Here is a 17,875-nt window from a genome sequence, read left to right as displayed (position 1 = left end):
TACTGGGTCAAAACAGAAATAAAGAAAGAAATGAAAGACTCTCTACAATTAAATGAAAATCAACAAACACACATCATATCAAAGCTTATGAGACACAAGGAAAGTGGTTCTAAGAGGCAAGTTCATAGCACTAAGCGCCTACATTAAAACAAAAAAAGAAAAAAATGGAGAGAGATCTCATACTAGCAATTTAATAGCACATTCAAAATCTCTAGGGAAAAAAACGTAGAAATCACACCTGAGAAGAGTAGATAGCAAAACAAATAAACAAAAAACAAAACAAAACAAAACAAAAAATAAATAAATCGCGGGCTGAAATTAATAAGCCGGAAAAAAAGAGAACAATACAAAGAATCAATGAAACACAAGATTAGTTTTTTGAGAATATTAATAGAATAGACAAACCCTTATCCAAATTAACTAAAGGCAAAAAGAGAATATCCAAATTAACAAGATCAGAAGTGAAAGGGGGACAAATCAAGAGATAACAAGGAAAACCGAAGAATCATTAGGCCTTACTTCAAAAACCTGTACTCCACAAAATTGAAAAATTTAAAAGAAATTGATAATTTTTTCAATTGATACTACCTACCAAAATTAAATCAGAATCAGAAAAACAATTAAAATAGACTTATAACCCCTATAAGTGAAATAGAAGCACTCATTAATAGTCTTCCAACCAAAGAAAGAAAGAAAGAAAAAACCCAACAACCCCAAAACAACAACAAAAACCATCCAGGGTCATATGATCTTAACACAGAAGTCTAGCAGACTTTCAAAGAAGAGTAACACCAATACTCTTCAATTTACTCCACAAAGTAGAAACAGAAGAAACATTGTTTAATTCATTTTATTACACAGTTATCCTGACACTCTTAAGCACATAGATACAAAAAATACTCAATAAAATACCCTAGGCAGTGGTGGCGCACACCTTTAATCCCAGCACTTGGGAGGCAGAGGCAGGTGGATTTCTGAGTTCAAGGCCAGCTTGGTCTACAGAGTGAGTTCCAGGACAGCCTGGGCTATACAGAGAAACCCTGTCTCAAAACAAACAAACAAATCAAACAACCAACCCCCCCCCCAAACTGAGTACATGAACAAGTAAAAATAATCCACAGAATCAAGTAGACTTCATCCCAGAGAGGTAGTAGTTGTTCAGTATATGAAAATCAATAAATGTAATCTAGCATATAAACAAAGAGAAAAGTTACATGATCATCTCATTAGATGAACAAAAGGCCTTTGACTAAATCCAACACCCTTTCATAATAAAAGTGCTGGAGAGATTAGGGCTACAAGGAACATACTTCAATATAATAAAAGTAGTTTACAGCTAATAGTGAATAGTGACCTATAGTGAATGTCACATTAAATGGGAAAAAACTCAAAACAATTCCCCTAAAATCAGGAACAAAGCAAGGTTGTATACTTTTTTCATATCTATTCAATATAGAATTTTGAAGTCTTAGCTAGAACAATAAGACAAGAGATCAAAGATATACAAATTGGAAAGAAGTCAAAATATTGCTATTTGCAGATGATACATAAATGACCCTAAAATTTCTACCATAGCATTCCTACAACTGAAAAACAATTTGAATAAAGTAACTGGGTACAAAATTAACTCACAAAAACATCACTAACCCCCCTATATACAAATGACAAACAGACTGAGAAAGAAATCCAGGAAACAGTATCCATCACGATAGTCTCAAATAATATAAAGTACCTTGGGGGTAAATCAAACAAATGAAAGACTTGTATGACAGAACTTTAAGTCTTTGAAGAAAGAAGTTGAAGAAGACATCAGATAACAGAAAGTTCTTTCATGTTCATGGATTATTAGAATTGACATAGTAAAAACAGCCATCCTACCAAAGGCAATCTGAAGATTCAGTGAAATTCCTATTAAAATTCCAGCACAATTCTTCAAAGAGCTTGAAAGGCAATTTTCTACTTCGTATTGAAACATACACACACACACACACACACACACACACACAAACAAATTGATGCTAGCTAAAATAGTCCTACACAATTAAAGAACTGTTGGAGATCTTAAGTTATACTACAAAGCTACAGCAAGAAAAGTATAACATTGGCATAGAAGCAGGCATGTTGATTAATGGAATAGAATTGAAGACCCAGAAATAAGTCCACACACCTATAGGCATGTGATTCTTTTTTAGACATGCGATTTTTGAGAAAAAAAAAGCTAGAAATACGTACTAGAAAATAGACTCTTCAAAAAATGCTGCTGGTCAAACTGGATGGCTGCATGTTAAAGAATACTATGAGGAATTTCTTTTCTGATCTTGTTGTCTATTTGGTATCCTGTGTATTCTTGTATCTTTTTAACTCAGAGAGGTTAGGCATAGAGGAAGGGACTAGGGGGACACATGGATTTTTCTGGGATGGGGAAATAGAATGGATTTTATTGGTAGAGGAGGGTAAGGCATGAGAATGGGAGGTTCTGGTGGGAAGAAAGAGAAGAAATGGAATTTAGAGAGGAGATGACAGGAAAGACAGCTAGCATTGAAGCCCATTCGAAGGATATGGAAACCTAATGTAGTGGAAACTTCCTCAAACAATGAAGATGATCCTAATGAAGTCTATAAATAATGAGGGAGATGGAACTCCAACTGGCCATCTTCTGTCCCCAAAGGAAGCGTTCAGTCTGGGATTTTTCTCCATTTGAGTTATTGGCTGAAAAGGTCCCTATGAAATCCTCAAATAATTCAGGCTGTTGCCAAGAAAATAGGTTGTCCTCAACAAACTGACAGCAAGTGTTCGTTGCTGAAGTCAACACCCACACAATGCATTGAATGTGGAGAGGTAGGACTAGTGCTTACATAGATCCTTTACCCCCACATTCTAATGTCTATGACAAAGGGACTCTGAAGGTTTCTAAAAGAGAAAAGTAAACCAATCCAACCACAAAACTCTTGATTTACAATCTGTCCTGCTTGCATTGCAAAATATGCTAGGGCAATGGTGGCACAAACCACGTGGGAGTAACCAACTCATCTCTGATTTGACTTAAGGCCTATACCATGAGATGGAACCCATACCTGAAACTGCCTAGGTGATCAAGAACCAGAATTTGAATATCCCAGAGACCTAATAATAAGGTCTCTGAGATATTAATAATAATAATAATACCAAATACCACTGGTCTAAAAGAACAAAAAAGTAACAATAATAGACTCAATAATACTCTGCTAGACTCATATGTCAGGGCCTTATTGAGCCATCATTAGGTTTCATCCTGCAGCAGATGGGAACAAATATGGGAACAAATATAGCAACCCAGAGAGGGGGGGGAGGGGGCAAAGGGGAGGGAGAGAGGAAGAGAAACAGGAAGAGAGAGAGAGGAAGAGAGAGAGAGGAAGAGAGAGAGAGATTCACCTCAGAACACACAGCTCTAAAGGGATGTCTCCATCAAATTCTTCCCTTCAGAGCTTAGCAAACCCTGCAAAAGAGGGTTCGCTTGTGTTCTTTCACTTTTCTGTTGACTTGTACAACTCTGATGTGAAGATTTTCATTTCTCTGCAACTGGACCCTGCCCTTACTCTGCAGCTGGATTCAGCTGGACAACAGCTTCTCCCTTGCAGCTTAGTTGGGGTTCATTATTAGTTGCATCCCTATAGGCTTTCCAGCTTTGGTTTTCTAGGCCTCTTTGAAACTTTTTTTTATTTTTATTTATTTATTTATTATTTTTGGTTTTTCGAGACAGGGTTTCTCTCTGTATATCTCTGGCTGTCCTGGAACTCAATCTGTAGACCAGGCTGGCCTCGAACTCAGAAATCCACCTGCCTCCCAAGTGCTGGGATTAAAGGCATGTGCCAGCACTGCCCAGCTCTTTGAAACTCTTTAAAAAGTTCTTTTACCCCCTGTACACACTCCATAATCTATTTATTATTCGTATAGATTTACTATGTGATGTTTAATGTGTGATCTGAAAATTAATAGTCAAGACTGGAATAAAAGAACCCCAGTTACAATTTCCAAGGACAACAGATTCCCTAGGAACTGGCTGCCACTGAAATTGCTACAACTTGTGAATATTGTCACTTAAAAAATATTTCACAGACTTAGCAATTTGTCCAGAGCAGCAGGACTCACCGGTGGCTTACTTACTATGATGGAGATACTTTCTTCCCTATCTCCTCACTGCTTGAAATTCAAGCAGCCCGTGGGAAAGTTGTTAGTGGCTTGGGACAAGCAAGCACTTACTCGAAAGAACTATGACGTAAGGGACTGGGCAGTGCCCTTGGGAGGAGTTAGGAAAGTTAGGTCACTTGCTTTTGGGAAGGCATCTGACACACCAGAGCCGCGGCTGGCTGGGCACCGCAGGGATGTACTTCAGCTGGGCTGCGGGAAGCCTGAAGCCTCAGCGCCTGAAGGCGGGAACCGGCATTGAACTCTTGCAGGCGGCCAGCGGGGAACGCCACTCGTTGCTACTGTTCAGCAACCACAGGGTGTATTCCTGCGGAGACAACAGCTGGGGACAGCTGGGCCAGAGGAGAGAGCAGAATACCAAACGGCCAGGTGACTATCAAGCTCCTGAGCAGGTGCTCAGGACAGGATGTGGGCGCCTCGGGTCTCTGGACCAGGGGACCAGAGGGCCAGGGGACCAGGGGACCAAGGGACCAGGGGATCAGGGATACCCCGTAGCTGGAGCAGGGTTATCTAGAAGCTGGAACCTTGTTTTAAGCAGCTTACGTCAACTGATAACTGTTTCGATTCTTAGAGCTCTAGAGTTTGTATTTGTTTCGGTTTCCAATTCCTCTCCATTGAGAAACTGAAAGCAAAAATGTGTTCCTCTGGATAGTAAAAAAGTGCCTCCGCCTTACCAAGCTAAGCCTGAGAGAACTTTCTGGGGGAAGTCTGTCTTCCAAATAAAGTAGATTCCAAGCCTCTAACTAGGTTAGCAATACCTTGGCGCATCTTTTCTCCTAGTTTGTTTTAAGTGTAATAGCATTTTGGGGCATTAAGGCTGATGTAGGAACATACTAAAGAAGCTACCTGTAGGGCCTGGAGAGATGGCTCAATGGTTAAGAGTTCAGTTCCTGGCACTTATGTGGCAGTTTACAACCACCTATAATTCCAGTTCGAGAGGATCCGATGCCTCAGTGGGTACCAGCACACACATATATGCAGTCATGCACACACACGTACACATAAATAAAAATAAAATATTTAAATTAAAAAAGAGCCACCTGTAATCACACCAAAAGCATCTCTAAGACCATTGGCAGCTCCTCCTTGTTTTATCTTTTGCTTATGTATTTAATCCTTATAGAAATCTTGTCATTATAAATTATTATAATTGTATCTAAACAACAAGTTGTGTTTTTACCAAAACATTAATCCACTAGGGGATTTTATATATGATATTGATTCACTTCTAAGTATAGATCTAACTAAAGTTCTAGTTTGTTTTTCTGGTTTTATTCATTCATTTATTTATTTGCCACTTTATATACTAAGCAAGCACTCTACCACTGGAATTCCCGTTGACTATATTTGATTATGTGCATAGAATCATTTGAAGAAAATGAAAACTATTACTCTGTCCCTTTCGATTCAGTTTCTGGAAACTAAAAATTAAACTTTAAAAATTGAATAGGCAAAAAACCAGCATGAGATTTTATTAGTCTTTTACCTAGAGAGTAACTTGTGTGTATATAGGAATTCACAGAAAGTAAATGAAAAGAGGTGCTTAGATCCAGGAATTGTGTACTGTATTTAAGAAAAGAAAAGTGGTTGGATAATAAACCGTGGGGGGAAACCATCTAAGAAATAATGATAAAGCCCTTGCCAGACATGAACGGGCATCTTTCAGTTTTGTTTTCCTAGGCTGCGCATACCATTTTGAGCTGGGTTTCATTTGCTCATATAGGAACTCAAGGTGCTCAGACCTCACTTGCCAAGTTGTGTGCAGGTAGTCCATATAAGGCAGCTGTCTTTTCACACACACATAAACATATTGGGTTTGTTTCTTCGTGATGTTTTTAGTAAGGATTTTAGACTTGATTTAACCAACATCGAGGGGAACAAAGAGTCTGGGTAACTCTTCTTCCTCCCTTTTCTTGGAAGGTAATTTCTGTCTTCAACTCTAGACTTTTATAATCTTATGGGAGGTTTTTTTTTTAATTATTATTTGTTTCTGTTTCCAAAGAACCAATTCAGGCATTGGATACTCTGCAGGTTGACCTAGTGAGCTGTGGGAAGGAGCACTCTGTGGCTGTCTGCCACAGAGGAAGGGTCTTCACATGGGGAGCCGGTTCCGAAGGGCAGCTGGGAATTGGAGAATTTAAGGAAAGAAGTTGTATGCCTAAGTAAGTATTTCAAGACACTATTTTCAAATATTTTTAAGTGCTAGGTATTCAAATGCCAGGGCACAAAGATTACTAGCGTCAGGGGTTAAAATGTGGTGAGAAAAGTGATCAGGAAATCATGTGTTGAATCAGTTGATTAAATAGAGGGTCATAAAGGAGAAAGTAAGGATAAAATGATACGTGGTTCTTAAGTCCTGATATTACTTATTGTAATGTAAGTATGGGAACCCATTTGGACTTCACAGTAAATAAATAAATAAATAAATAAATAAATATTTAAAGTAAAAACCATCAAGATACCAAGGATTGAGACAGAAATCTTACTTGATTATCTTGTATCTAACTAAAGCAGAGTCTCTCACATTAACTTATTATATATTTCCCAAATACTCAAGCTCCTATATGGGAGACTATCCATTACTATCATGATGGAAAACACTAATGGAACATGCCATACTCTTCCAGTGAAGCTTTAAAATACATAGACCTTTGGTGAGACACAGATAGGAGAATCAGAAGTTCAAGGTCATCCTCAGTTGCATAGAGAGACAGAGACCAGCCAGACCTATATGAGACCCTTTCTTACCCTTCTCCCCTTAAAAACTCTAAGTCCCACAAACAAACACAAACAAACACAAAACCCAACCCACACCAAAGAAGAACAACAGATACTAGGTGATGTTGGCTGTGTGCTGTGTGCGGAAGTGAAGATATTGGATTAAGGAGTTCGTAGCAGGGACTCGTGGTCCTTGTCAGGTAGTCAGGTGCCTGGACATTTAGTGATGAGATGGTTCCATGAATGACATTCCTGCTGTCCCCAAACATTACAGCCAGTGTAGTTACAGCCACAGGAGTGGCATTAGCAGGGTCAGTGTGGAAAAGAAGACTCTCTGGTCCTTTGCAAAGATATGGGAGGTGCAGAATAAGTGGGGAAACCCAATGCCACTGTCTTCACAGAGAACAGAGGTGGTCTGCAGTTCTTGGAAGCTGTGAGTGAAACCCTTCCCCTAACTATCAAAGATCATAAAAAGCAGAAAAGAAAAAAACACTTGACACTTTGGGATAGTGGTATTTTAGTAGCACAGAATAAAATTGTTCCCTGAGATATGATGTCTTATCTAAAATACTTTTAAATGTCTGTAATTTGTTTGATAACTCATCCTAAGGAAGGTTCAACAGATTTTTGTGACATTTTTATTATAGGAAAATAAATGCTCTGGCGGGCATAAAAATAATCCAAGTTTCCTGTGGACACTACCACTCATTGGCATTAGCAGAAGGTAAAGAATGCTTTATGGACCTCTGTCATAAGGAAAAATTTTAAAATAATGTGGAGATTTTGATTGGGATTGCAGTGAATCTGTTAATCACTTTTGGTAGGATGGTCATTTTCACAATATTATTTCTGCTTGTTCGTGAGCATGGTAGAATTTCATTTTCTTATGTCTCCAAATCTCTTCACTCAGAGATTTCAAGTTTTCATTGTAAAGGTCTTTCACCTCCTTGCTTAGCTTTGTTCCTAGATATTTATTTTCTTTGAGGTTATTGTGAATGGACATGTGTCCATCACTCCTTTCTCATATTGTTTATTGATGGCCTTTAGAAAGGCTACTGATTTTCACGAGTTGATTTTTTTTATAATGTCATTTTGCTGAAATTATTCGTTCTTTCTAGAAGTTTTCTGTAGAGTATTTGGAGTCAGTTATGCCTAATATCATGTCATCTGAAAGTAAGGATAATTTTACCTTATCATTATTTTTGACTCTTAAATTTCCTCTGTTGCGTTCTGCTCCAGCTAGTGTTTGGAGCAATATATTGAAAAAGAGAGGACAGTAGATCGCTTCTCCACCTTCCTGGTTTTAATGGGAGTGATTCAAGTTTTTCTCCATTTAGGATACTGTTTCTTATATATTAATTTTTAATTTAAAATTTAATTTTATTAATTATTACTTTGAATTACCTAGTCCTACTCTCTCTAGGACTTTTATTCTGAAGGTTCATTAGATTTTCTCAAAGGCATTTGCATTTATTGAGATATTCATCTTATCTTTAAGTCTATTTATACTAGCTGGAAACTTAATTATTGTTTCAATCTCATTTGCTGTGAGTCTATTTAGGGTGTTAATTTCTTCTTGGTTTGACTTTGGTAGTTTGCATGAATCTAAAAATTTGTACAGTTCTTTTAGATTTTCTAACTTAATAGAGTACAAGTTTTCTTTTTAAAAAATAATTCCCTTATATTATTCTCAATTTCTTTGGCATGTATTGTAATATTTCAGTATTAATTTCTGATTCTGTTAATTTGGATATGTCTTTCTTTCTTTTGATTGGTTGAGCTAAGGGTCTGCCAATTTTTTTTTATCTCACATTGTACATTGTTTTAAAGGTGATCTTGAATATTGCCTTTTGTCTAAAAATTTTAGTCCTATTTTCTCTTTTATTTTGGTTTTATTTTTTGAAGTCTTGTAGAATTAAGTCCAGTACAAAATACAGGAGAATCGTGCATTTGCAACTTTAGGATATTATAGTAGTAACTTAAGCAAACATAAAAAGACAAATACTACCTAATTCACCTACACATAAAACCAAAGAACACTGGACTCATAGAAATAGAGTGGCTGTTGCCAGAAACATGCAGGTAGGGGGAAGGAGGAAGTGTTCAAAGGCTACAAACTCGAGTATAGGATGAATGGGGTCTGGAAACCATTGTCCCATGATGTGACTATTGTTAATAATAAATTATATACTTGATATTTACTAAAAGAGAGGGTTTTGTTTCACTTTCCTGTTTGCTTATTTTCTTGGACCTGGCCATTGAGCCCAAGACTTACTTAGTCTGAGCACACTCTAGAGCTATAGCCCCAGCCCTCCAAGTAGAATTTGCCAAAATAAAACAAAACAACAAAACCACCTGTGTGAGGCAATTTATTTGGCTATTTTTGGCACTTATTTTACAGTGTTCATGTATATTAGAACTTCAATATTTACTTCAATATTTCAATATTGAAATATTTACTTCAATATTTACTTCAATATTTCAAATACGTATAAGTTTTCTTTGTCAATGATACCTCTGTAAAACCAGTATGTGTATGTGTGTGTGTTTGTATGCATGTGTATGTATAATTGAGGTGATAGATTTTACTGTGCTGGGAATGCAGCAAGTGTACAGCACTTAAGTGTTCTTCATTTTTGTAGATGGCCATGTGTTTTCATGGGGAAGTAACAGTCAAGGACAACTGGGCTTGGGGAAGGATTTCGGTTCCCAAGCCACCCCCCAGAAGGTGAAGTCTCTGGAGGGGATCCCACTGGCTCAGGTTGCTGCAGGTGGCACACACAGTTTTGCTCTGTCTCTCATGGGGACCTCATTTGGCTGGGGGAGCAACAGATCTGGGCAGCTGGCTCTCAGTGGGAACAAAATTAAAGGTAAGAAAATAGTTCTGTCCTTACAACAAATTGTTATTCCTTTGTAGCTGGAAGAGTGTCCTGCCACAGCGGTTCCCAAACTCACTGGTTACCTGGAAAGCTGTGTCAGCTTCTTGCTTCTGGAATACATCACAAAATTTAGCAACTGAGCCAGATACTCAGTCTCAGCCAGCAAGATTCCCTTGCCTCGTGAAAGTTCTGAATGAGAATCCCCATGTTCTTGTCTTTTCTAGCTTCTATATAGGTCTCTAGTGTTAATAGGATATTTACTGTTTCTCCAAAGCCTGTGGTGTTGGATTAAATCTTTTTAAAATCATACTATGATCACACTGGCTCTTTTGCATCTAGCTTCCTTAGTTAAAGGAATAACATTGGGCCCACTTGGATCATTTAGACTAATCTGTCTATTTTAATGTCAACTGGTTAGTGTGTTAAAATTCTACTGGCTTCCTTATTGGCTGTTTGGCAGGCAACCTATTATATTTACAAGCTCTGGCCTTGGGATATAAACCATTTGTCTACCATAGGATGCCTTTGAAGTTCTTGATGCCCAGGTTAAACTCCATGCAAATTAGATCAGAATGTCTGTGAATGATAGTCAGGCTTCAGCCATTGTTATGGATTCCCATGCATAGCTTTGAGAATCAATGATTAGACTAATCCTGTTAGAGAAAATGACTAGCTTGAGTGTTTTAAAAAAAGTCTGGGCTGGGTGGTGGTGGTGCACACCTTTAATCCCAGCACTTGGGAGGCAGAGGCAGGCAGGTGGATTTCTGAGTTCGAGGCCAGCCTGGTCTACAGAGTGAGTTCCAGGACAGCCAGGGCTATACAGAGAAACCCCGTCTCGGAAAAAAAAAGTCTCAGCAACTGTACCTCTAAAATACAATTCATTAAGAAGTCTTATCCAAGAACTTCATTTTCTTCTGTTCATTCTTTGATATTCATTCATATTTTGGCTGATATATATATCAGCACCTACTATGTGCCAGTACTGTGAAGAGCACATCCCATTTCATCCTCTTATGATAGGTTCTCTAGTTCTCAGTGTCACTAATACATACATTCGGGCACCTATTATGCATCACAAATGAATACAAACTATGAAAACATAATTGGTACTGAACCCTGATACTGAAGCTGTTCTCAGAGGTTAAAGGGTTTCCAGAAATAAATATTAGAGTGCATGTTTTTCCTATCAAAGCATAATTTTTCTTTTTAATACTTCTGCATATTCATTTTTAAAATTATGTTGAGTTACAAGACAGAAATGTAGAGACTGTAAAAGTTATAAAAATATGAAGATAAGCAGTTCTGAGGCTGTCTCCCACACACACACTCTGGAGCCTCACTTTGTAGCCTAAGCTGCTCTCAAACTTACAAACCTGTCTCTCAGTCTTTTTCCTATATTCTAGGAAGTCTTCTTTCTTTCAACAGAACAAATCTACAAGCCTCATTCGATTGGTGCCCTGAAGAACCTGAGTGTGGTTTATATTAGCTGTGGTTATGAGCACACTGCAGTGCTTACCGAGGTAATTCCAAATGTGCTTCTCCTTTTCAGATAGCGGAGAATTATTAAAAAAAAATATGTGCTGCTTATTATTGAAAGCAAGTGATCTTACTCTGTCCAGGTTACTATAACAAAACCCCACCAACTGTGCAGCTTAGAGACACCAGAGGTATGGCTTCTCATAGCACTAGAGGCTGGGACATCCAAGAGGTGCCAGCAGGTTTACAAGTAATAATGAGTAACTTTCTGATTCCCAGGTGACAGTTTTGCTCTGTTCTCCTGCAGTAGAAGGGGTCAGGGTGTTCTGCTTGAGTTTTTTTTTTTTAATAAAGAAAATAACTCCATTTATGAAGACTTTGTCCTTGTGACTTGTTCATCTAACAAAGGCTTGATTCCATTCCCTAATTGCGCTGTATTAGAAATTGGGTTTTGTTTTAAAAATTTACTTTGTGTATAGAAGTGTGTTATATGCATGTGTGTCTGAGCACCACGGAGATCTGGAGAGGGGTCAGATCCTCTGGAACTGGCATACAGAGCTGTTAAGCTCCTTATAGGAACAGACCTTAGACCATCTACAGGAGTAACAAGTGTTCTTAACTGCTGAGCCATCTCTTCAGACCCCAGAAGTTAGGATTTTCATAAACAAACTTTGGAAGAACATAAATGTTCAGATATGACACAAAATGAATTTCAACATCTAAGCCTACCTATATCTAAAGTGGAAAACTGAATTAAATATAAGCCAGTAGATGTCCCAAGATACTGTAATAGGTTGGTGAATGACTTCATGGATAGACCATTTTAATATACACACCATTTCTTAAATGAATGTAATCTGTTCTCTGTGGGCTGAGAATGAAGAATCAAGTATTTTGACCACAGTATGCAATCTGTATCCAAAGATCGTGCCTAAAATTCATTCCTTGGAATAGCAAAACTGTCAACTCTTAGCTCAGCTACTTATGGAGGTAAAATCCTTTGGTGATGTGAGGGTCATTGAAGTACAGCCTTATTACAATGAACTCCGATGTTCTTATTTTGGGCTTGTACCACAGTAAGAGCCAAGATTTTAAGCTCTACTAAAAACAAAACAAACAAATAAACAAACAGACTTTATCTATTTATATACATTTAAAAATACTAGTAGTGACGTATTATTTTAAAATATACAGTTAATATGTTTGGAGTTATTTAAAATTTATATTGAGAAAAATGTATGTATTTTCAGTATTGATATAGACAAGCATCTACATAAATCTGTTCAATCAATTGTTGTTTTATATCAAACAACTTTTATAATATTCATTTTTAATGTTACATTTTATAAATTTTAAAGAATGTAACAAAATGAAAAAAAGGTATTGCAGGTACTGAAGGGGGGTCTCTGAGAGGAGTTGGGGTAAAAAAAGGGAAAGAAGAATGTGACGTAATTCTATTTACTTAAAATATGTTTTTAAATGTTAACAAATCCAGATAAATTGAAATTATGTATCTTTTCTCATCATAATGCAATAAAACTTAAATCAATAAAAAAATAATGTAATAGAAGCTAATGTAGGAGCTAATCTTTTAGGCAGTTATTCATTGGCAATGTAGATCTACAGAAAAATTTGTTTTATGATTTTCAATAATCCACTCCACAGACCAGAACACACTTTGTAACATTCCTTGATAGGTATAATGACACCCAGTTTTGCTAGTTTTTTTCTTCTGCCTCTTATCCTGGCTGCCCCATGTATTTGATGGGATGGATTCTTCCCCTCCTCATAAGAAGCAGACTTGAGAACAGTTTCTATAATTCAGAAGTTTCTTTAAAAACTGAAATCTGCAGGACCAGGCAGTGTATCAGGGGTAGAATGTTTGCCTGGGTGTTAGAGTTGATTTTTAGCACTAGAAAAAATTATGCATCAGATAATTTTTGAAATTTATTATTATTATTAACTACAATTATCTTTAATAAATAAAATGCAAACTTTAGGAATGCTAGATAAGTGCTCCACCACATTCCTAGACCAACAAATTATTTCAACTTTTAATTTTATCATTTTTATTACTTGTTTTAAAACTTCAATTTAAATTAGGAAACCTCAACCGTTTGAATTACATTAATAAATTGTTCAAATTATATTAACCTTAGTTGTCAAGAGAAAGGTGTGTGTCTGTGTCTCTTTCTGTATCTGTGCATGTATGCATGTGCTTGTGGAAAACAGAGGATATCATTTTGGTATTTTGGTATTTTGGTATTGCACCCCGGAGCGATCTACCTTGTCTTTTGAGGCAGGGTCCCTTTCATTTGCCTGGGGCTCATTGTTAACCCAACAGGCCAGGGATCCCAAGGGATCTTTTATTTCCATGTTGCTGGCACTGGGATTACAAGTGCTAATTTCAGTGCCTTGCTATTGATGTGAATGTCTTGCTTTATTGTCAATTCAGGGCATTGAATTCAACTCCCCATGCTTTCATGACCAAAATTATTTGCCCCAAGCTTCTAGATTTGTTTTAAAGAGTCACATTTAATTTTTTTAAATATTTTTAAATCATTTCTTAAAAAAGAGATTTATGTACTTTTATTTTATATGCATTGGTATTTTGCCTGCATGTATGTTTGTGTGAGGGTGTCAGATCCCCTGGAACTGGAGTTACAGACAGTTATGAGCTGCCATGTGGGTGCTGGGACTAGAACCCCTGATCTCTTGAAGAGCAGCCAATGCTCTTAGGTTTTGAGCCATTTCTCCAGCCCCTAAGAATCATCTTTTGAAGGAGAGAGTATTTTCAGGAAATTCCCAAATAAATAAAACAGCCAACCCAATACTTAAATGTTGGTGTTAGAGTTTAAACAGTTAAGTTGTTGTTGATTCTGTCAGGAAACAGCCATTAAGTATCTAGTTCTTATGACCTGGAGAAGGGGTTGGGGAGGGCACCTGCTCAGAGGCAAATAGGAACGGGGATAAAAGGAAGAACTCTATGAGGGGGGCTGGGAGGGAGGGCGACATTTGGGATGAAAATAAATAAAATAAGTAATTAGTAAAAAAAAATCTAGTTTGTCTTTTCCTAGCTTTATTGGAACACAATTCACAAAATTATAGATATGCCTGGTATATATATATTATATGTATGGAAAAGGTATCTCGCTTCCTTAAATAATAGAGAGGGGAAGGGAGAGGGAGAAAGGAAAAAGGAGAAAGAGAAGGAGAAAGAGAAGAAGGAGAGAGGAGGAAGAGGAGGAGGAGGAGAAGATGAAGAAGAAGAAGAAGAAGAAGAAGAAGAAGAAGAAGAAGGAGAAGGAGAAGGAGAAGGAGAAGGAGAAGGAGAAGGAGAAGAAGAGGAAGAGGAAGAAGGAGAAAGAGGAGAAGGAGGAGAGAATTATAAGAATATTTAAGATGTACTAAACATTTATTTTATTATTTTAACTGTCTCTATTCACCCTCCCCCTCTTTGTTTGTTTGTTTGTGTGTGTGTGTGTGTGTGTGTGTGTGTGTGTGTGTGTGTGTGTGTGTGCATGTGTATACATGAGTGCAAGAGGATTCAGTTTGCCTGGAGCTAGTGTTACAGGTGGTGGTAAGCTGCCTGATATGGATGATGGAATCAAGCTCTGGTTCTCTGCAAAGCAGTACATGCTCTTAAATGCTGAGCCATCTTTCCAGCCCCACTCTTGGCAAATTTAAGCATGTAATACATTCTTATCATATTCAAAGTGCATAGTTTTAAAGGAAATTCCATAAATAAATTTGTAAATTTGTAAATTTTTTTGGAATAATAGTATAAATATTTTTTAATAAGTTATGGAAATTTATAAATATATAATTTTAACATAAACATATATAAATATTCAAAATGCCCTCATAATTAGGTTATCTAAAACCCTGAATATATGCTAATATTCATCATGTTCTGCATGCATGATGTTAATTACTCACATCAACTTATATTAAAAATAATATATAAATAATGTATAAATAAATAATTTTGGAATAAATTTATGGAAATTTATAGATGAAATCATAAAAGATACAAAAAATTTCACATATTACTTCCATACTAATAGCTTATGATACTTAACCTTTTAAAACATGAAATTAATCCGGTTTCTTATTTCTTAAACAGGATGGACAAGTGTTCACATTTGGAGGCAATAGCTCTGGACAGCTACAGCACAGCCCCAGGAGTGGGAGAAGAGGCCCACAACTCATAGAAGGGATTGGCGGCTCTGTTTCACAGATAGAGTGTGGAAGGTATCTATCCTTTCTAAATGTTTGAATAGAAAGTACTATGCTTATTACTTAGAAACCCAAAAACACATGGCTCTGCTTTTAATAAAGATTTTTTCCTTGAAAATTTACTTCTTTAAGATACATTTCAATTTAAAATTTTCATTTATATTAATAATTATGTAACAAATAATTATTAGAAGTTTACTACATATAGACTGCTGTACTCTGAGTAAAAGGTAGGAGAGAATTAAACAGCAAAGGGGGGGTTGCTTGCCTGCTTAAGTTGATGAGACTAATTAATCTCATGCATTCAGGACATGATGATGATTAGCATATATTTAGGGTTTTAGATAACCTAATTATGAGGTCATTTTGAGTATGTATGTATCTAACCCATTGCATTAAAAAATGAAAGTCTTCCATTTAGAACACATAGAATAGAATATGGAACCCAGAAATAAATTTACACAGATAAGGCTACATAGTATTTGATTTGGGAAAAAAAAACAAAAGAAAAGAAATTCCCCCCTATTCAACAAATGGTGCTAGCAAAACTAGATATCCACCTGAGTAAAAGTGAAACTAGGTTCATATCTCTCATTCTGCAAAAGTTAACTCAGAGTTAACCTGGAAGATGTTCTGTGATTCAAGTGCTCTCAGCACAAGCATGAGGACCAGAGATCACATCCCCAGGACCCATGTCAATGACAGTAGGTGTGGCAGTCCACCTATAATCCCAGCCTTGGAAGGTAAAGAGCAGGGGCTTCCCCAAGAAACTAGTCATGTCTGCAGTCTATGGCTATGTTCATTAATAGAACTTATCTTAGTGCAGAAGGAATAAAAGCACTGGAAGAAGGTTATTGACATGGGCCTAGGGACCCAACAGGTTCACACATACATTTGCCCATACATATGTGTGTGCATACCTACACGCACAGATCCCATACATGCACAGACATTACACACACCTGGCCATCGTACATACACAACTCAAGTGGATTAAAATCTTAATATGAAAGCCAAAGCCCTGAAAATGCTAGAGGGAGACAGGAGGGAAATCCTTCAAGATGCTGGCAAGCATAGTAGAACTTTCCAAAGGACTCCAGGGGAATAGGAATAGCTCTAAGAATTGACAGTTGAATTGAATGGAATTTAAAGGCTTAAACAAAGCAAGGAAATCTATCAGCAGAGTTAACAGACAGTCTTCAATTGGAGAAAATCCTTGCCAGCTACTTCAAACAGAAAGCTAAATCTAGAACACATAAACAAACCCAAACTGCTAATAGACGGGCCATGAATTGAGCAGAAGGGTCTCACAACAAGCAAGCACACATGATCATGAACGTTTTAGGCATGTTTAACATCCCTAGCCTTCAGAGAAATGCATAAGAAAACTAATTTGTGATTCCACCTCACTCAGCCAACCCTCACCCATGTCAGACCAGCTGTCACCAGGAAAAAAAGCCAAAAGAATCCTGGGGAGGGAGAGAAAAAGCCAGTGCCTGTGCCGTCACCATGGAAATCAGGAGAGATTCCTCAAGCTATTAAAAATAGAGCTACCATTTGACTCAGCTGTACCACTCCTGGGCATCCACCCAAAGGACTTCGGTATCTTACTGCAGAGACACCTGCATACTATTCACAAAAGCCAGGAAATAGAATCAGCCTCGGTGTCTCTTGATAGATGGATAGGTCATGAAAATGTGATATACACATACAATGGAATTTTCTTCAGCTATTAAGAAAAAATGGAATATACAGTTTCCAGGAAAATGAATAAATCTAGCAATTACTATTTAAGAGAGATGATTCAAACTCAGAAAGACGAATGCATGTACTGTCTCATGCAGATCTTAGCTTTTATTGTTTGTCTGTATGTACATGTGTGGGTGAGAGCGTGATAGGTCATAAAACTATAACAGGGACCAAAAAGGGAGAAAAGAAGTGTTAAGGAAGGCAGGCAATGGAACACGTGAAAGCAGAAAGGATGCCACAAGGGTGGGAGGATAAAGGAGCAGAGACACAGAGAGAGATGAGCAGAGATGGCAGAAGGGACCAATAAAAACAAGCGTTTGACAGCATCATGATGAAGCTTGATATTTTGTATGTTGGTTTTTTTTTTATTTAGATATTTTCTTTATTTACATGTAAATTTCTCCATTCCCAGTTTCCCCTCCAAAAAACAAAGAAACAAACAAAAACAACAAAAACAAACCCCTGTTGCCTTCCACTTCCCCATGCCTGCCACCCCGCCCTCTCCCACTTTCTGGCCCTGGCATTCCCCTACACTTTGGCACAGAACCTTCCCAGGGCTGAGGTTCTACCGGAGGACCCAGCTATACCACTCCTGGGCATATACCCAAAAGATACTGCAACATGTAAGA

The 17,875-nt window shown here is 37.4% G+C and overlaps 1 protein-coding gene across 1 annotated transcript in view; it reads left to right on the top strand.

The window, feature by feature from the left end:
• Positions 1-4,318: 4,318 nt before the first annotated feature.
• Positions 4,319-17,875, top strand: part of Herc6 (HECT and RLD domain containing E3 ubiquitin protein ligase family member 6) — a 56,603-nt gene continuing 43,046 nt past the window's right edge. Inside the window, exons 1-6 of the mRNA XM_031382026.1 lie at positions 4,319-4,554; positions 6,188-6,347; positions 7,551-7,627; positions 9,546-9,773; positions 11,208-11,302; positions 15,385-15,512. Of these exons, the coding sequence (XP_031237886.1) occupies positions 4,362-4,554; positions 6,188-6,347; positions 7,551-7,627; positions 9,546-9,773; positions 11,208-11,302; positions 15,385-15,512 (881 nt within the window). The 5' untranslated portion in view covers positions 4,319-4,361. The remainder of the gene's footprint in view (positions 4,555-6,187; positions 6,348-7,550; positions 7,628-9,545; positions 9,774-11,207; positions 11,303-15,384; positions 15,513-17,875) is intronic.

The sequence above is a fragment of the Mastomys coucha genome, unplaced genomic scaffold (genome assembly GCF_008632895.1).
Source record: "Mastomys coucha isolate ucsf_1 unplaced genomic scaffold, UCSF_Mcou_1 pScaffold20, whole genome shotgun sequence".
Taxonomy (NCBI): Eukaryota; Metazoa; Chordata; class Mammalia; order Rodentia; family Muridae; genus Mastomys; species Mastomys coucha.
The sequence above is the reverse complement of the archived record's forward strand: the minus strand, read 5'-3'. Positions and strand labels throughout refer to the sequence as shown.